At 40.9% G+C, this 20977-nt stretch overlaps 1 protein-coding gene across 10 annotated transcripts in view; it reads right to left on the bottom strand.

The window, feature by feature from the left end:
* Positions 1 to 249: 249 nt before the first annotated feature.
* TEAD1 (TEA domain transcription factor 1) overlaps positions 250 to 20977 on the bottom strand; it is a 163505-nt gene continuing 142777 nt past the window's right edge. For all 10 annotated transcript variants that reach the window (XM_054198066.1, XM_054198060.1, XM_054198059.1 and 7 more), the window contains 4 exons: positions 20528 to 20701; positions 9045 to 9185; positions 7104 to 7256; positions 250 to 6117 (listed from right to left, as the gene is read on the bottom strand). In XM_054198066.1, coding sequence (XP_054054041.1) covers positions 6004 to 6117; positions 7104 to 7256; positions 9045 to 9185; positions 20528 to 20701 — 582 coding nt within the window. In that variant the 3' untranslated portion in view covers positions 250 to 6003. The remainder of the gene's footprint in view (positions 6118 to 7103; positions 7257 to 9044; positions 9186 to 20527; positions 20702 to 20977) is intronic.

Consider the following 20977-nt stretch of genomic DNA (forward strand, 5'->3'; position numbering starts at 1 on the left):
GCACAAGCTGGGGGTAGTCACCTTTCTTGCTGATAAAATGCCAGAAAGCATATGGACTCTTTGTTGAATGTTCCAGACGTGCCAGTCTTGAGTGCCATCCCTAAAGGTTTTTGTGAATCCTGCTGGATGTCCATGGCACCTTTAGGGAGGTATATGGATACTGCTGCAAGTCTGGCCTTGTGCTGGTTTGGAAATGGCTTTTGAAAGTCACACCCAACATTAAAAAGAGATTGATGTAAGAGATTAAGATAAATGCACAAAACACTTTCATTTTCTTTATTTTCAATCGATACTGTATGAATACAAAGTTTCTAGAAAGCTACAAAAATTCTACCACTTTATCAAGAAGGCATCAAAATGTGTCACTTTGCAAAGACATGAAAACACCTGCAGTAACCGACACAAAAATAGCATTTTTAGAGTGATGAAATAATTGCACTTAACTGTCATGGATATTAAAGTTATCACACATATGTACCGCGAAAGCTAGAATACATTTTTTTTTTTTTTACAAAGCACTTTATAAAAAAATTCTCTGCACACAAAACCTATAATTTTCATATTACTATCATACTAAAGATAAATTCACTTTAAAGCCAACACTTAAAACATTTTAAACAAAAAAAGGTACCAGTACCTACACACAGACAATAACAAATACAAGAATACTGTACTGCCAAGAGGTTTGACTGAAACTCCTTTTGAAAGCTTCTGCAAATACATTAAGAAAACATTGGAGAACATTCACTTTTTTCAGAGCCTTCCCTCCCTGTCTAACCTAGAGGTACTTTATCATCAAAAGGCAAGTTCTACATCAAAAGTTACCAGCAGCAGTACAATATTAAAGTAACCACTGACCATATATGAATATGCTTAAGTCACAAACCCATTTTATACACATTACACAAATAAACATAAAGTGAGAATTCCATTAAGTCATTTACAAATGTGAACAAATGCACATGGCAAAAAAACCCCAAAACGAAACAAAAACCCAACCTGTTTTACATAAAATGTACTGAAGAATTAAAGGCTATTCAGGCTTTCAATGTTATAAAATTCTTTTGTCTTTTTTTTTTTTCAGGCACATATTGTATTTTTTGTCTGCAGTCATGAGCCTGAATCAGAGGCCCATAAAACAAAACATAACAAAAACAAAAACACATATTCTGTAAGGAGGTAACAGGGATCCATCTCCTTTTAGTCAACTGAGTGCATTTAAGATTTAATTTACACACTAAAACTAATTACATGATCTCAGCAAGAATGACCTGAAAAGTTAAAAGATGAAGATGTCCAAAGTGTTTCTTGTAGTTTGACTTACCCAGCCTCAATCTTTTTTAGGGGGCTAAACATCTTGTTATGAAAGATAAAAGGGGGAAAAGAGATCATCCTGAGAAAAGTACAAAACTGGACTCTGTTACCCACATCTGCTGTGTGACCGGGTACGTGTATCAGTATGGGTCAAGTAAAGGGTAGACAAAAGGTTTCTCAGTATGAGTGATTGCGTGATCTGGGAAAACTATAAGGGGAACTCTTTCAGAAAGCGCATGCCCTAGGACTTGCAGTGGAAAAATAAATAGATATGGATTAGTACGTCAAATGTTGTATCTGCCTTGAACTGGCCAGTTACTTAACATTCAACATTAATGTACACCCTTCATTATTTCAAATAGCCTATACTGTGGAGGTTCTAATGGAAGAAGCTACCGCCAGAATTAATGAGCTGTAGCTGCGGTAGAAAGGGAAGGTGAGAAACAGGCATTATATCTGCAATTCCTTCAAAATAGTGGTGCAGTACCTAAATAAAATCATTTTGGAATTCAAGTAAGTAAAACTACATTTGTTAGTAGTAATTTTTAACAGCCCCAAATGGTACCATTATGCTTATTTTAATATTTTAATGAGACAGAAGTGTAGTCTGTCACAAGTGTTGACTAGTACAGCTGAAACGTTTCGTAATAACTGAAAATATATGCTCTACTTGTGGGGCAAAAGTGTCTTTTCCCTACCTCAGTCTCATTGAGTTCAACAGGATTGCTTGTCTTACAGAGGTAAGTGAGATTTAGACCTTGAAGGAATAACAAAAATAATATTTTAGAGACAGGGAACTTGAATTATCACAATATTTACCACACAGTGTCATGATATTTCTATATATAAAAAGTTAATCTTAGTTTTCATCAAATACTTTAAAAATCAAGTTAAAATTGTATTCACAACTATATTATCCCTCTGACAGCTTTTGGTTTTGCTGATATTTGTTCTTTCGAACATTGTTTTCTTAAAATCTAAATGTTGCTCCTCTTCCCATCAGTTTTAGTTCTAGCGTACAGTACGGCCCCCGTTCACAGAAGGTATCAAATACAGACACATTATTAAGAGGAGCTATTTTTTTTTCCAAGACATCATCCGGGAGATAATCAAAAAACAAAACAACCCTGTGTTTTGAATTGTGCTGGCCAGAGTTTCTCTAACAGCACCTTCATCCACAACGCTCACGCTCAACATTTCAATGCTTAAAAACACACAATTGCATTTACCCTAGCTATTGTCTGTTCTCCATTTTCATCTTGTTTTATGCATCTGACTTTCAGGATGCACAACTTTGTAAACAAAATCTTCTGTCTAAGCAAAAAATCTTCACAGATACCGAAATATTATTAGAGGAGAACCATAAAGTCACAGTTGTCCACTGTCTGAAATTCTGCAGTATATGGATCTCATTATGTAGGTGCACGACTGGATGAAGAGAATATAAATGTGGACCATTTTCATTTTCCTATCACAGAAAAATCAGTTGCTGGTTTGCAGTGCTGTCAGAAATGGCAAACAGTAGATGATCTTCAGCAGGTTGATCATTAGCAAAATTACTTTGCTATAAATGGTGCTCTTTTGTGAATGGAGGCCTGTAGATTCAACTTATTCCAATAAACCAAAGGCATTACGGTGATAACTAAATATTTTTGGTCTCTCTACAAATTGTCATTATTATGGCAGCACTTTTCTAAGCTGGAATTTCAAACCAAAGGCACTTTCATGCTAGAGTGCAGAAGAGTTACAATTAATTATTTGGTCATGAAATTTAAAAAGGCAGCATTTATTAATACAATTCACTTTTCACGGAGAACTAAGAATCTGTAACCTTTTCTTTTGGTATAGACATTTAACTGCGTAGTAATGGGATTGACTTGTACAGAAGGTTGGTTTAGACCAAGCAGTCAAAGAGCGTTTCTGTGGGAAAAAATACAGGTATTTTTAAAAATGGAACCAATTAATAAAACAATATATAAAATTTATGTTAAGAGGCTAAAGGTACTTCTAATATAATGCTAAGGCACTGCATATTGTAATGCTTTGGCAGCTCTCAATTAAAAGGTTCCTACAAAAAAGTAACAGTAACAAGATACGTACTTCCAGCTTACAAAAGAGCTCACAGTTTACAGGCAGCCTGTTGGACTACACACCCCACACTGAACAGTTGAAGGATTAAGGCTTTTAAGAATTAACATATACAGGGTATGGACCATTTACAGAAGTGTAAAGAAAAGACGATGGAAGTAGTTTCCCTAATATTACATATGTGAACACCAATAAACATTGTGACTTTTTATACCCTATAGTTATGGCATATGTAGTGTGCCAGATTCCATAAAAAAAAACATGTACCTGGTTTTGCAAATTGACTTACATACTTTATACGCCTCAAAGAGTTTGCTTGTTATTAAAAAAAAAAATAAAATCACCAAAACCACAATTCAAACCCTAAATAAAAGACAACTTTAGAACAAAATAAAACAAAAAAGTAGTTTTTGACTTGTAACACCAAGTGCTTAGAATAAAGGGCTACCGTTAGGCTGTTACAATGCAGTGCTTTTCCTGATGTGAGTATTAGTGTTAAAAATGAGTGTTAAAAGAGACCTTACCATGGACATATTTCTTTGTTCCGTTCACGGAATATAAACCGAAAGATCATCAGCCCTAATATCCACAAGCAGGTAACAGCTAGACATCACAGCAATCATCCACCTACTAGAGTTAGATCAGAGGCAGGCTAAGGAATTCAAGCAGTCTCCCTTCCCCTCGGTGATGTTTGTGTTGTCCTCTAACCTGAGTCCTCACCCGTGTTAAGGATGAATCTCATCTGATGCAGACAACCCACTACCGCATCTAGGCTATATTCTAGTCTAGATAATTCAACAATGGGCAACTGTAACAGAGGGTACTACGCAGAAATATAATATCAAAAAATTAAGACTGGCTTTTTTGAAGACTACAGCACTGTGCCTGGGAGTAAATTCTAGACTTAACTTGTGCATGGGCACACATCAGCAAAGGGCAGGGAGGAGGAACCTGCTAAATGTTAACTTCTCTGATTCAGGACTGCAATAGACCTTCCCAAGAACTTCATGACTGATCTTTAAGGTGGCTTTGTGCTTGGCCAGGCAGCCCTCAGCCTCTCAGGCAACTGTTCCGCGTGAGAACCCGCTGCTGGGCTCAGCAGCTGCTGAAACAACTGTGCTCGAGCAACTGCGGGGCAGTGCTGGGTGCGCAGCAGAAGGAAAGAAACTGAGCAACGCTCTCCAGCGTAGCCAGGAGGAATGAGACTACTTATCTCACGTGTGCGTACCTCAGACAATCACTCACACCCACATCCATGGTTTGAATCCTTACAGTATTAAAATATCTCCAGCTGTACTTCACTTCCTGGAGTCTTCCCTGAATATATCAGAAGGATGAATGCTACCACATCTGGATGCAAAAGGACATCAGACCCCACGTTGTACGTACGTGTTTGTTTCAGATAAACGTCTTCACCAGTTGGAACTGGAGAGACAACTGGGAGAGATCTAAGAGCACCATGATAAAGAGGAAAAGGAGAAAAAAAAAAATCTCCACTTTCCAATCTTCTTTGCCCGATGTTGGTTGTGATTTTCTAGCGCCTCATAGATATTAAAGCTGTTGATCCTTTCAGAGGTGTACGTATTCTTCTTTCAAACACATTAGTGTTTTGCTATCAGTTTACAAATTACTCAGTGCTGTCACAATGTCAGTTGTTTCCGTTCATCTGTTAATTTCAGAGTTGCAAGTTTTTCGCTCAACTTATTAGAAAACGTAGTTGTCCATATAAAATATAACCGCACACACAAGACTACATATAATGTGAGTCTAAATCTTCAGTATTTACCTACTTATTGCAAAATGAGCCATCTTTTTCATTAAATAATCAAATTTTCATATTAGTACAATACAACTTTATACTCTTTTAAAATACACTAGATATGTTAGGGATAAGGGATGATGTTTTCTTTCTCTGCGATACCTGTTTGAAAATTTAATGGATTAGAAGATTAGTTTTAGCGTTGAGAAAAAAATACAAAATTTGCCTAATTTTAGGACCTGTCTGTTTCTATCAGGCATTTCTTAAGGCTATATTTTTCATTTGGTTTCAAACAGAAAAATGCTTTCATTTTAAAAAATAATTTAGTGAATTACATTCGTCCATATCTTCCACCCTAATTAGTTACAAAGATAATTCTATAAAGATTATTAACTTTGTGTACTCATTTACAGTTATAGCTAAAGGTTCATTTCAATTTCACTTGCATTGTAAAACAAGTATCTCATGTTGGAAAAAAACCCAAAATAAATTCTTATAAATGCTGTCAGTTTTTTCCCATGGCAAATGCTCTGTCATACTTTTTTCTATCAGAATTAAAAATAGGCCTCCACAGACAGAGGCGTTAGGTTCTTAAATACAGTCTTCCCAAAGAACTGTGGTTTACAAATTTGAAGAACACTTAGTTTTAGAAATAATTTTTACAACTGTACCAGAATTTCACAGCTACAATTATATATGAACACATTAAAAATGACTTCACTAAAACAGGATTTAGAAAAATGTGGGTGAAAGTTGGGCCAGAGGCACTGCCACTTAGTGTTGAGGTTTACAGTCTGTGTTTTGATAAAGAAGTGAAATGAAGTGTATATATAAATAACTGCTCAGTCCTTTACAAGCCTGTAGATATGGTGCTGTGCTCCATGTTCGCTGTTCGACACTTCAAATACACAGGCCATGCAGAGGAGGGTTTCTTGTGTATCCCTGTTTGTTACAACCTGTTTGAGCGGAAGGAAGAGGCAGACAGTGTATTACAAACTTGGAAACACCGGGCTGGAACAAGAAACGACTGGCTTAGTTGAAGACAATCTTTAGATGCGGTTGTTCGAAACGTGTGTCCTCTCGCTCCCTCTTTGGCAATTTAAACTGGCCTTGGTGACTGCGCTCACGCGCTGTGCTCTGGGGCTGGGCTGTGGGGCTGCAGCCCCAGCGGAGGGCACTGAGATTCATCCCACCCTGGCTGCTTGGCCATGAGCCGCCATCATGGGGGCTTGGCTCAGCCGTCAGCCTGAGTCCCGCTTCAGCCAAGGGAAACCAGTGCACCCGTGTCACCTTGTGTCCGCTGAGTGAGGCTGGACATGGCTCTGTGCTCACAGCCCCACCTCTTCTGCATGCTGCAGCCCTTGCTCCCGCCCGAACCCTATGGCAGCAGCAGCGCACCGCTCTAAGCGCTTGGCTGAGGTGCCGCTGCAAAGCCACAGTGAAAGCAAGCTGGGAAACTGGATGAAACTGGCTCAAAGGCTACTATGTGGACCATTCTTCATGCTTTAGATCACCTGTTGGGTGTACCCATTACTGCATGCTGTCCTGGCCCAAGAACTAATTAACAGCACTGACATTTGCAGCATTATAACTGGCACCTCAGTAAGAACACATCAGATGAATGGGACTGTTCAAAGTTACTGCCTCGGGCTTGCTACAAACACCAAATAGAGACTTGCATTAAAAAAAAAGAGAGAGGTAAGCTGAATTTTTGGAAAGTAACGAAGTTGTTTGTTCACGTTCTCAGCCAGCTTAGCCTTTTCATCCTTAGCGTCTGTAGTGCACAATTCCAAGAGTATTACTCTGAAGTCAAGGGGATGATTTGTTTAGTAAGCAACATGACTAAGGGATTCGGAAACTGGTTCTAAATATTACAAGTCAAGCAAGCCGCACAAAGCCTGAGAGTATTTTATAAATTGAAAAATAAAAAGTGAGTCCATACCAATAAAATTGTAAAATTTTCCAACACACTGTTCATCATGTATTTCTCCGGTAAATGCTTCAGCTTGTGTATGAAGTTGATCATATATTCACACATTGGAGAGCGATTTATTCTATACACGAATCGGCCATTCTCAAACCTTGCATATTCAGTCTAATTAAAAAAAAAAGAGTATTTAGAATAAGAAGAATAAAAGATAATTCAGAAATAGCAAAAAAGTGAATACTAAACCTGAGATTTTTTTCTTCCTTTGTGTACACAGAAAAAAAGAGAAAGTGGCTCACACACACACACGCGCGCGCCTACTTGCTAAATCCCTGCCTGAGCTATGCAGTGCCTTGCTAAAAATTTGAGGGCCCTTAATTATTAAGTTGTAATATCACTACTCGTTCTCTACCCTGTGAATTAAAAAGATGAACAGATGAGGACTACACAAAGGTAAATCCAAGCCAAATAAAAATGAATTAAGCAGAAAACTTTGTGGTAAGATGATTTTAGTTTTGAGGCAACTGTCTGCAAAGGGAAAAGCAAAAATAAGCTTCTACATTTACGTATAAATATACACGTATAAACATAGCTATATTATTGCATGATTTAATAGGCAATTTATGAATTACAGAAAGAGGCAAGACTACAGTCAGAAGAAAACCAGGCTGATTTAGATTGCAGGCCCCCCCCCGGGGCTGAAGGAGGGTAAGGCTGTGACTCTTGATTCCTGCTGCCCAGCTGCCAACTGCTCAGCTCAGGTACGCTCGGTGGCTTGTGGGGCTTTTGGCTTTCTCTGAGCTTGGAATAATGGAAATGATGGAAAACGTTTTTATGGTCACCATGCACAGAAACCATATTTAGTATAAGAAGGACATGAACAGTGACCAAGACATCTATAAAGGCTCAACTGGCCGCTCTAGGCTAAAATTCCTGTATTGCAGATAACAGATGTGGGAGTGGGGGTTAGTACACAGAAGACAAGATAAACAGCTGCAGTAGAATAAACCAGCCAGCTACCTGACCACGCCATACACTTCCATGCTTAGAAAATGTAAAAAATAACTAAAGGCCCTTGCATGTTAAGAAAATATGCAATTTTGTATTCAAAAGCTGCTGGTGTCTGAGGAAAGCATGCCTTTATGTGCATAAGAGAAGACAAAATAAGCATGGGTACAGATGAAACATAGCACACCATCCATGGCTTTAAAATGTTTTAAAAAATATCTAGATGATAGAGGGTAGCTCGTTACTGTAGTATGGTTCCAAGCAGGCTATGTGGCTGGCCAAGTGTTTGGAAATGGGTGCAAAAGCATTTTGCAGCTCTTTTCTGCCAGGTGATGGAGGAGGCAGCACTGAGGGCAGATGCAGGTTCCCCATCGACAGGTGCCACGGGCAGGGTGGAGGAGGGTCTCCAAAGCAACAGGTAACTAGGATTTTACTGAACTGTAGTGTCACCATTTACATGGTGATTTAAAATGAACCCAAACATGTCCGGGATCTTTCAGGAAGGATTAGAGGAAGGAAGGAAGGAAGGAAGGAAGGAAGGAAGGAAGGAAGGATGGATTAGAGGAAGGAAGGAAGGAAGGAAGGAAGGAAGGAAGGAAGGAAGGAAGGAAGGAAGGAAGGAAGGAAGGATGGATGGATTAGAGGAAGGAAGGAAGGAAGGAAGGAAGGAAGGAAGGAAGGATGGATTAGAGGAAGGAAGGAAGAAGGAAGGAAGGAAGGAAGGAAGGAAGGAAGGAAGGAAGGAAGGAAGGAAGGAAGGAAGGAAGGATGGATTAGAGGAAGGATGGATTAGAGGAAGGAAGGAAGGAAGGAAGGATGGATTAGAGGAAGGAAGGAAGGAAGGAAGGATTAGAGGAAGGAAGGAAGGAAAAGGCAGGAGAAAGAAAAGCCTAATTAAAATGAAAGAGAACCAGAGACTGATCCCACACATCCCATCACAACACCCACCTCTACTTTTTCTACTACTTGCTTTCCAAATGAGCAGACTTTGGTGGAACAAGTGATTGTCATGTTTTCTGAGCTCTCGTACTGACTAGTGACTCCGTAAAACGCTCCTGTATCATCTTGAATGTTGCAGTTTAAGTCAGCCTGTTGGGAAAAGGTAATAGATGTTGAAGATTTTCTTTTTCATTTGACAATGTCAGTAGCACAAGCTGTAATTAGCTCACCGTACTTTTCAGAAATAAGAGAGAGGGGGGAGTTTTATAGTGACAACAGTGACAGTGAAAAATGTCTGTCAGGAAAGTACCTGCCTAGTCGTTGCAGTAAAAACCTTAGGGAAGCGGCAATTTCTTCAAACTTTAAACAATAAAAGACAACCCAGTATTTCTCTGGGCTACAGGTGACGTCCTTGTCTGGCAGATAGCTGATGAAGTCCCTGGAGCAAAGGGAATGATCACCTGTGAGGATCCTGGCTCCAGAGCTGGCTTCTCTGGAGGGAACCTGCCCTGTGGCCTCCAGCGCAACCGAGCCATCCCACTCCCCGGGGGCCTTCGTTCACTCACTTTTCCTTTCTTAAAGCAACGAAATCCTCACGGCAAAGGCAGACAGCTGCGCAACATGGGAATCGATCTCTGATAAGACCCTGTCAAGCCATATGGCCCTGATTCAGCAAAATACCGGACTTGGCGGAGCTGTGTGACGCAACCCACAGGCTGCACGCGCGCCGTGCCGACCCCACCAATTCCCTTCAGTATTTCTTTGCAGCCTGAATAACTATCCAGCTGCCTTTGATATCTAGCAACAGAGACTGAGACTTGCAGGATCGAGTGAGGAGCCATGCTACCTTTAATTATTTATAGCCAAATCCAAGTCCTGTGCACAGCGTGATTAATTTGGCTACACAGCAACAGCGCGGGTCACATGCTGAATCTGGCCTCCCCAGCAGCACTGAAGCTGTTCTGCCACTGTGCTCTTTGTCATCACGAATCCGTTTTCAAAAGCCCTCAAATTAAAAGAGCACTAATATGGACACAGGCAGAGTCTAGGGATATCCACAGCTGGATTTGTTGATTCAGGCATTAGTTCTGCTGACATCGTCGGTGCCCAAGGAGAGAGTGGGCAGGGTTTTCTTTTTATGTGGAAACAGCTGATCAGCTACTGCAGCGTAACATCCGAGTCGTCTGAATTTTTAACTTTGAGATGAGCATTTTAGCAGGGAAATGCGCTTTTGCAGCTGTTTCACTTGCAAATCTCGCTCTGCTTGTTTTTATTGCCAATACAGAAATGTAACAACAAACATTTTGACGGATACTTTCCTGTCTACCTTGAGACTTTTTAAAAACTCAGTTTACAGGTGTGTTTATTTACTAGTTAGCGTGGAACATTTATAATCCTGCCTCCACTATAGTTCAGGTCATTTGTAACTGCTATTTAATTTTTAACTAGGCAACAACTCATTAATTCTAGGTAGTGTCTACAGCCCTTATTTGTGGTACAACATTCTGAGGCAATATGCTGATAATAGCACAGACTGAGCTAGTTTGTGGTAGGGAGAAGACACAGGTCTACGATTACTGCAGGCTGGCTTTGGTAAATTAATCAGTGGAGAAGTCTCCTGAGGTTTACACACAGTAACACAAACAGCCCTATAGTCACGTATTTTGCATAACAGAAAGAAATCCTATCGCTATTACACCTTGTTTCTTGCACATGTTTTGCATGAGGTCAGCAGTTAATGTTTCATGTTCACCTAAAGCAGTGTGTTCACAGTGAGCTGTAAGAAATTGTTCCGAGCTAAAAGTAAATAAGCAATTTGCCATCACAGCTGGCTTGCAATCGAAACACGACAAACAGCTAAACATGACAAACTGTAGCACAGCCATCAGCTGTGCCACAGCTGCTCCGCCGGAATTTCTGAAGAATAGGCATTTCTGATACACCAATTGCATCGTTAATAATAATAATAATATTAATAATAATAATAATAATACTTGTAGTAGTAGTACTAATCTCTTAAAAAGCGGTTCTTCCTGCTGCTACCACAATTACGATTTTACTATCAAGACATTTTCTTTATTTTCCTTTCAGATATGGACAAAATATTTAAGAAATCGTAACTAAAATGCTCCTCACAACTTCTTGTTGTCAAAAGGGTCACCCGCACAGACCTTATATTTCAAGCTGCAATAACAACAGAGTTAAAAAAAAAAAGAATAACTTTTTATCTGCTGCCTTCTGATATTGAAGCCCACTGAAAAAAAAAATCTAATTGTTGTATTTACATGCTGACATTTAACCTGGAAAAGTAACACATGTGGCCATCTGGCACCCTGTTGATCACTCCCACAGCTCTTCCAAATCTTGCTGAAATCACCAGAGTCCTGTGTACACAAAAAAATTACGTGCTGGGGCCCTGATGTCTGAATGAGGAATCCTTGAATTTTTCGCTCAAATGGCATGATTTACTCTTATGCAATCACGACATTGTTGCAAAAGTCTCATGATGATAATATAGATTTGAATGATCTTTATTGGCTTCATGTGCTCTTCGATTTTTTCTTTGAGTCTAGGACACAGCAAATGTGTTTTCAAGGAAAAACAGAGTTTTCCTTTTAAACAACAGTTTTCATGTTCAACTAATACGAACTGCTGAGGGCTGAAGCTTTAAGACTCCTCCAAAAAGTGCAACACCGACATAAATATCGTAAGAGTTGGCAACAGCAAATACCCTTAAATGAAAGCTTCACCAAAACCTCTTTTAATACTGAAAGAATTTTGTCTGGTCTCACATACTAAAACAAATCTTGCTTCTCAGTCTGGGTTCAAATTTTTTCACTAGAGACTCAGTCCACGAACACTAGGAAGCAGCGGGTACCATTGCGGAGAGAGGATTGTCATGTCAAGGAAATATTCTGTACCAAGGGTTGAAAGCTTTGTTCCATGCTGAATACTTTTAGAAAAGAAGGAAAGACGATCACTTCTGGTAAAATACAAAACTTTGGTTAAAAAACTGATAGTAAAGGACTTGCTAATCATATTGTTATGGCTTATTTAGGAAGGGGTTTGTCTGAAAACATACATCTGAAAGCAAAATTGTATTTCTTGAACTGACGAAAGCAGGTTCCAATTAATATTCAGGGGATTGTATTACATAGGGATTGTAACCCCTACAAAAGGTTATGAGACGAAGAAAAAAAAAACAAACCAAAAAAGTGTGCTAAAAATGGGCACTGCTGTGGCTGTAAGAGGTGCAGATGTAGCTTTGAGCAGGAATAAGGTGATGCGTTATGCCAGTATTCAGTTTCAGCAGGATCCTTACTACAATATTGATTAGTTTTTGTGTCTACATTTTACAAAGGATGTTGGAAAATTGGAAAGTATTCAGAAAAGAGTTACAAGAATGATTTCAGGTCTGGAAAACATCCTTTGTAGTGAATGACTAATGAAACTCCATCTACTTACTTTTTCCAAGGGAAGTTTTTCCACGACTTTGTCATAGCCTACAAGTTGCTACATGGGGAAGAGTCTTCCGATAGATTAAATCTCGCAGAAAAGGACATTAAAAGACAGAAAGTAAAGCTATGCAAAAGCTAAATGAGAAACAAAGCAGAGGCTGGCAACCCCGATGGCAACAAAACGCCGGCATAATTTTCCAATGGGTGGAATCACCATTACTTGGGGTCTTTTTTAACCAAGCTAAATATCTAACTAACAGGGATGCTCTGGTTCAAGCAGGCTGTTGTCTGGAGGTAGACATTACTTAGTGAGAGTCACTGCCTATATTACAGAAGAGGCAAGGCTAGATAAATATAATAATAGCAAAATGGAAATATAGGAATTTATCTTATTAACCTCAGTTAACCCTCTACTTATAATTTCCTTTTTCAATGATCCCTGTGAAAAAAACCTCGGCAACAGTCAAGCTTCTGGAGCGCTGTGCTTGCAGCCTCTCCTGCTGCAACCAGCTTTGTCTCATTATTTCCTTGGTGTTCTGGCTCCAACGGTTCTCTTGCATTTCAGACTTCGATTGCAAGTCTTCCTGGGCTGTAAACCAGCTTTCCCTCCTGTACAGCTTCTCGTGCAGCTATGCTCTCACCAGGAATTAGGGTTGATGAGCACTATTGTAGCATATACAGATAAATAAAATTTTGAATGAAGGCATGATCGCATGTGATGAACAGGAGACCATTTACTCATTGAATTTTAAAATACAAGATCAATACAATTTAGGAAAAAAAAAAACAACCCGACTTAAAAACACAAATGCAATTTTCCTTTTTTTTTTTTTTCTTTCAAGAGTAAAACTCTAATTTTGATTTATTTCTAAGAGCTGAGATTTGGATTAGCTGAATGCATTTGGAGGCAGGAGAGGCACTCAGCTTTCTGGCACGCTATCTACAGTGGTTGTGTAAGAGCATGATTAACTCATTAATAAAGCATAGCTTGTCAATGGGTAGCACTGAAAATACAACATATTAAGAGTACCAAGTGTCTGACATGCTGCATGGAGAAGCCTCTGCCAGCATGCCAGTGCAGGCACCAAACCGGAGCTGGTTGAAACCAAAATAAAAAGTAAAAATAAATATAAAAAAATTCTTCACATTCACTTGAGAAGAGCTCTCAGGCTCTGTGTTAAAGGCGGGGGGCAGAGGGTAGAGCGCTTGTGTAATAATAACAGCTTTGGCTAGCAAAAAAGCAACTCCAGCAAAAATTGCTGAGAAGAGTCTAAATCCTTCCTGCTGAGTAGAAGGAAAACAGCACCTACTGGAAACAGTGGGATCTGGGGAGGGCCAGAACAATTTACGCTGGCATTCAGTAGTTAACGTTAAGCACATAAGGTCACTTATTAACAACATATAGGTTTTAACAACTGCTGACTGCAGGGAGGTGTGTTACTCATATGACTGCATCATGCCTCCCCTCCTCCTCTCCAAAGAGTGATCAAAGAGCGGAGATTCCAAATTGTGAAGCAATTTTTTCCAACGGGAGCATCTGGGTCGTTGGCACGTTTCGCTGCGTGTTACACTGCAGCTCAGGAATTGCGTCCAGCTCTGCCACATGGTTGGGCTTGTGAGGGACAGGCCAAGCTGCTCCGGCTTCCCAGCTGCTCGGCCCCTTCCACTCATTATCCAGCCTCAAGCGCTAATGCCCTTGCATCAATTTGCGAAGGGGTCCTCCACAAGCACCGCGTGAGCTCCCTGTGCCGAGAGGGTTGTGATGGGGAAAAGAAAATGGATGTCTGCTTTCTTCCATATCTAATTTGTTTTGCATACATTTGCATGCTGGCCATAGACCCGTTCACATTACGGATCCCATTTGCGAGTTGCAGATCATTTGCCAGTCAAAGCTGGCGAGTGTGTATGTGTGCCTGCGCGTGCGTGGAGGGAAATCCAAGATTCTAGATTATGCAATATAAATTACATGTAAAAATAGAAAGAAAAAAAAAAAAAAGGCAGTAGCCACAATTGTGTGTGTGTGAATGAAGGGCACAAAGAATCTTTGCACCTTTTAAGACGGCTGGAGGCACATGAGGATAAATTCAGGAGGGGGTGGGAGGAGACCACAGGCGCAAGCCATTTCTGAACACTGATTACATGGGTAAATTGTTTGTTCCAGTGTATCACAAAGAGAAGGAGCATTATTTTTCATGCCACAGCTGTTTTGAATAAGAATAGGAATAAACTTAACCATCCTCCTCATGTTACTTACCACTAATTATGGCATATATTTACATCTATAAAACAGTGAAATTTTGGGGGACATAATTTAATGCCCCTTTATTGTGTAGATTCCTTTATTTCCATCCCACATTTGAATTTCAAAATTGTTTAGGACTTCAAAGCATCTTTAAAAGCTTGCCCTAATTACAATATGCATTACTTTCTAAAACTCCTAGTTTGCATTGCAGATTCCTGCAAATAGAAGCATTCATTTTAAACATTAATTAATATCATCCATGCATCTTCAGATGAGTTTGGGTCTTTATTTCAGAGTTGCACTGAGCTCTGACTAAGCTTTCCTCAGTTTGAAGAATAGTTCAAGCTACTGCAAACATTTAAAATTACGGCAGTGGATCAGATCAATTTATATTGGGTGATTTTTCCTGTGCCGCTAGTTAGAAAACATCCCTCCTCCTTTCAGATGTATTTGCTTCCCATAACTGTTCCTGTAGCTGCAGAAGTCAGAGTTCAGGCTTGGCGCAGAGCGTTTGGCAGTGTCAGAGACACAAAGTGGCCCATGGCCACGGTATTGCAAGGTGTGATTACACCAGCGCTGAGGATCCCAACAGAGGCACGCACCCACTGCACAATACTGCAGGTTACCTAGAGAAGTCACGCAAAAAGAGAATCCCTGCCTCAGAATTTGCTAGTGGAGGCTGAGGCAAAACGTGAGAGAGAAATATCTAGCTAAACCAGAATAATTTAGTCGAGGCTGCAGCGGACAGATTCGCTTTGCTGAATTAACGTTAAAGGTGCTCCTAGTAGTGAAAAGCAGTTGCCAGATGAAAGCGCTAGACAGGGGCAAGGTACAGAGCCAGCAAAGCAAGCAGGGGCATGAAGGGAGCCAAAATCTTGTGCCTTCCGAGAGCAATTCCCTAGTTGGAGTCAACGGAGATGTATGTGCTCCTAACAGCAGAGTTAAATGAAGGTATTGGAGATGCGGCTGAGAAATGCTGTATTCAAAAGGGAGGTGGTGCGAGTGGGACAGACGTACCGTCACCTCCCTGCAAGAGAAAGGGGAGAGCCCGGGGAGGTAGAGTGCTGGTCAGTCGGCATCGGGAGCCAAGAAGGCAAGGGCAGCTATAACGTTTTAGACAGACATTTTGGGGTAAAGCTGGCGGTGCAATCTATCATTTAACTTGAACTCTTTCAGGAGGTCTAAGTGTATTATTTAGTATTAGAACATTCAAGAATAGCAGTGAGCAGTCAGTGGGGATAGCATTAGAGATCAACACGAGTAGAACTTCAACCAGTAAAAGAAACCAATAGAGGCAACGTGTTGACTTAGCTTTTAGATAGGCTAATCAGAACTTCAAAGACCAGAAAACTTCGGGGCTTTTCTCAAGTGACAAAAACACGAGAGTTGAAGTACAAACTAACCAACAGGTACGTTGATCGTACTCAGATTAAGATTAGATGGCATGAATCATACCTGATTGTTTTACATAGATTGGGTTTATTTTGTTAGTGACTGAGGTAACGAGCAGGATTGTGCACTCAACCTGCACCCAGGGAAAGGTTTCATCTGCAGATATTCTGCAGCCTTGTCTGAATTCCTCGACACCATTCTAGAAGATAACTTTTACATTTAGTTAAGAACCTTTATTTTTGTTTTCGTTTTATATCCTTATAATCTCTGGTTTCATATCATTGTCACACAAATTTCCTGTGCCTTATCTTTAGTGCGTTGTTCCTTATCTATTCATTGTACTGAGCGCACAACATACCAAGTGAAGCTCCTTCTATCTATTACTGTAAAAGCCTGGCTCTGGGGTCACTTCCCTGAAGTCTCTGGTTCCCAGTGACTACCTGGGTAAGAGTCACTGCATTCAAGGTGCAAGACAAGGGCCTGGAAATTGCTTTGCAGGGCTGTAAGGTTGGTTGTTTGAAGTGGTGTAAAAGGAGAACTCTCTTCCTTTTATACCTCCTGCACTGTGAGGTAGGAAGCAGCCCACAAGTGTGATGTCCAGATGTGTCACCAGGACTGAGGCCAGAAGCTCATCCATTCCCAGCATCAGGCTGTATTTCACAGGAGATACAATCTGTATGAATCAATAAACCTCTGCAAAGCAAAGCAACACGTGGTTTTGTACTCCATACCTCTGACGCTTCGCAAAGTCAACTCCACGATTGCCAAAGGTTTTCTTGCAAGATCTGAGAGCTTTCCCTCCCATACTTTTGTAATCAAACCTTATTACCTTTATCACAAGGTAAACCATGCTGCTGAGAAGCCTCAAACAGAAGTAAATGGGAAAGGGCAAGAGAAGTACGCTTTCTGGTTACCAGAGCTAAGCCGCTTTCTGCCGTAGTCATCCTCAGTGTGAGTGCTTGTCTCTGGTCTTCCCATTTCCCACCTTTCCCTTCCACACTACGTTCAATGTCTAAAAAAAATACCCTTTTTGCTGCCTCCAGCAAGACGCCGACTTCTCTTTAAATCTGTTTACAGGCTCACCATCCCTTCTGGCATCAAATCCTCACCTTCGCTTTCAAGCTTCCACATGCCACGACACCCACCTGCTTTCCTTCTCTGGTTTCCCTCCACTCCTTTCACTCACAGTTCCCGTTTTTCTTTTGTTGATTCTCCTTGCAGGGCTTTCTCACCTGTACTTACTTGCCTAACACAAATTCTTATTCCTCTTTTACTCGTGTTACAATCAAATTCCACCAAAATGTGGACTGTCACTGGACACTGATGCCAGCGTGCACTCAGTAGCTTACAGCACTGAGCAAACTATCGACGGTTAAATGATAATGAAGGGAGAAGATGAGAAAGGACGGGAAGGGAAAATGGTTAAATAAAGGGTGAGAGAGCATTGTGAGTAAGCAATGACCTCACAACGTGAACAGAACCTGGGAGTTCAGAATAGGAGGAGGTAGCAGGTGATAAGGAGACAGTGGATACTGATTCAGACATGGATACTTAATTGAAAAGAAAAGGACAAGAATACAAAATGTAATCTATTTTCGTATTAATAAACCTGAAGTTATTAACAGGGTCAAAAAGACTGTCAGCAACTTTTGCCAGCTTGACGCTGGTAATATGTGACTGTTTAGAGCAGATTCTCAACACTTCACATAAAAATGGGAACAAAGTCCTTTTTTTCTGAAGAAATGTCCTATTGGGGTGAAAGAAATTAAGGACAGCGAGCTGGCAGTTTAGGATCCAATTCTCACAACTAATTACACAGCCATCTTCTGTTTTTTCTATACATATTTCTAGCTGAGGGGCACTGGTGTGAAGCTTGTTACTAGAAGGGCATCCACGGTGACTCTTGGTACAGCCAGACACTGCCCCTGGCACCTTCCCTCTGCCTCACTCACTCCATGAGAGAGAAAATCCACTGGCCTATTTCAAGGTCATGGCTCAGGAAGGCATTCTCAACACATTTTTAATGTATAACTGAGAAGGATGTTAGCACTGTATGTTTTTAATCTCTAAGTTAATACAACACAAAATTGTATTAAAAGACCATTACGTTGGAAGGCACAGTGAGGTTAAGAAATGTTGGATTGAAGTTGCCTGCGCATCCTGACTGCTGAACTGCATCTGTCTTCAGCTGCACGACTGCCCACTTGCCCTCTAAGCATCTACACAATATTTCTTTGTCTTCATTATGCAGTGTGGGCAGTCCCTATTTCCTGAACATTACTCAAAACCTGTGCTGAAGGCAGAATTATTAATTTTATAAAGGTTTTCTTCATGGCATTATCTTGATTTTTTATAAACAGCCATGAGTTTGATTTCTCGATGACCACCTGAGGTGAAGGGATGGTATCACCCCCATATTACAGATGGGGAGCTGAGGCAAGAGAGTTAAAGGTGTGCACTGCCTGCAGGAGATCAAGCAGAGAAGGCTGGCACTTGAATTTTCAAAGTCATGAGTGCAACACAGACCTTAATGATCCAAAGAAGATCTCTACTGGCTTTAGATGCATCTTTGAGCATTCAGCATGCCTGAAAATCAGTTTCCACATGGAAAAAAAGCAGAACATACAATACATCAATGACTGTATCACAGATCTCTGCTGCTTCCATGTCTAATATAACGTCTGAGGCTTGTCAATCTCTGTGAGAACTGAGAACAGGCAAGTGAGGTGACGTCCAGTTTCCCAGTGGGTTTTGCAAGTATCTATTATGCAAAGTGGATTGCTGAGATGACAGTCCTCAGTTCACGCCCAAATTTTGCAAGGAAATGTATTTAGTGGTCACAGACCCTTAACCTCCCAGCCCTATTCCTCTGCAGCCAGGTTTCTTCTGCCCTTATGCTTGTCCTGTTCCCACCTCTCACACACCTGTCTCTGCTCTGTGCTTTCATCCCTACATTTCCCTGCAGGCTCCTTATCCCAAATGCTCCCTCTTTCCACTCCCTCCCTCTTTTTGACCCTACGTTCTCAGCTGCCTTCTCCAGGCTGCTGGTGCCCGCTGTGTTTCAGCTCCCAGTTCTCTGCTGCCTCCTGTTCCTGGCCTCTTTGCTCAGCCTGCCCTCAAATGCCTGGTCTACAGCTCCCACGCCCCGTTGTAAGCCCCATGAATTTCTCAACTGATTCCTTCTGCAGCCCAGCACAGCTCCTGCTCAGCGCTTTATCCCTTCTACACCCAGATTTGTGAAAAGAGAGCCTCCCTCATTCCCAGATTCCTGTTCCAAATCTGGTGCCACACAAACTTTTGGCAAGATATGAAGTCTGGGGTATGTAGAAGGTGGAGAGCATTTCAGGTCACATAGATAAACTTTAACTGAAAGCAATAAACACCAGGAAATCTGATCATAAGTGGTGATTCCAGATCAACCTTTTCTCGTTTCACCATCAACCTGTCCACCCTGTAATTAGACCCTGAATATGCCCATTTCACTGATGTTTTAAAAGACAAATTTAAAACGCTTAGATGATAACTGTTGCTATGAAAAGGAGTATACCAAAAAAAAAAAAATACCCCAACAAATTAATGACTAGAAAAAGCTTTAGTGTAAACATAAGGTCCAGCCCTGGAGATTTGATGATCCTTTTGTATGAACCTATAGCATCGCTACAGGTTTTGTATGAACCTATGGCATTGCTAAGATGAGATTTTGTAAATGCAGTAAGAGACACCTGATGGATCAATAAAATTTATCACAACTAGATCAATATACAACATCTCAAGCTTCTGTTCAAATTCTTTTTTCACTCTTGCTCACAACTGATACGAACTGATACAACTTTCGGAGCAGAGTCCCATGGCTGACCAACAAAAAGGCAAAGGGAAAGCAGATGGGCTCTAGCAACCAAAAAATGTTTAAGAAAACCCCTAGAACGCTCCCAGGCTCACAGTTGTGCTGCTGCACACTTTGTTCAAATCTGCTTGGTCCTAACTGTGTAAGTGTGGACTGATTGCAGGACTGATACTTGTACTATTTGCATTTGGCAAGAGTTCAACCTCTGAAACACTAAAAAGCAGTCCCTATTTCTGCGATTCCCCGTTTTTTCTGGAACCACTAGATGGCAGTTCCCCGTTTCCAAACGAGGGCTCTGGTTACCTGTTTGCTCCTGCCCAGCAGCTGTGTCAAGCACAGTTGAGGCAGCATCTGCCTTTGTATGTCACCTACAACACAGACTTCTTGAGGAGCTGTCAACAAGAGTGGCTCTGGGCCAGCGTCCGACCTGAAGGATATACAGCTTTGCACTTTTAAATGACGACAGAAGAAATTTCCACAAGCACCCCAAAGAGTGCTAAATACTAAACACAGGCCTTATCGACAAGAGAGGTTCTCCACGTCATGTCTTACTCACCCAGAATTTTACGAGGAAGAAAGCATTTTGGGGCCCCTTCCCAAACAGTTCCTTTAGACCGCCCTTCTTTTCAGGAAATTTGTCATAAATCTGACGAATGTCCACCGATTCAAGCAACGGGTCGCTGTAAGAATGGTTAGCGTGTCCAATGTGTACGAAGAGGTGTTTATTGTACTGCAAGAAAGAAACAGGAAAATCAGTGCTGTACAAAAAGAACAGAGGTTTATTACGGCACGTGTCTGCGTGTTCTCCTGCAGAGGGTAGCACGCTTTGATGGATTAAATGACTCGCACATTACTCCTGGGACTATGATTTTCTGCAGTATGATTTCCATGAACAACTTAGTGATTGTGTTGTAGCCCCTTGTGAACAAGGGTCAACATCAAAAAACCTGTGTCCCTACTGCAAACCGCAAAACATGGTCATCTTCAAGGGAGTAATTTACACTGA

This window comes from Rissa tridactyla, chromosome 4 (genome assembly GCF_028500815.1).
Source record: "Rissa tridactyla isolate bRisTri1 chromosome 4, bRisTri1.patW.cur.20221130, whole genome shotgun sequence".
Classification (NCBI taxonomy): Eukaryota; Metazoa; Chordata; class Aves; order Charadriiformes; family Laridae; genus Rissa; species Rissa tridactyla.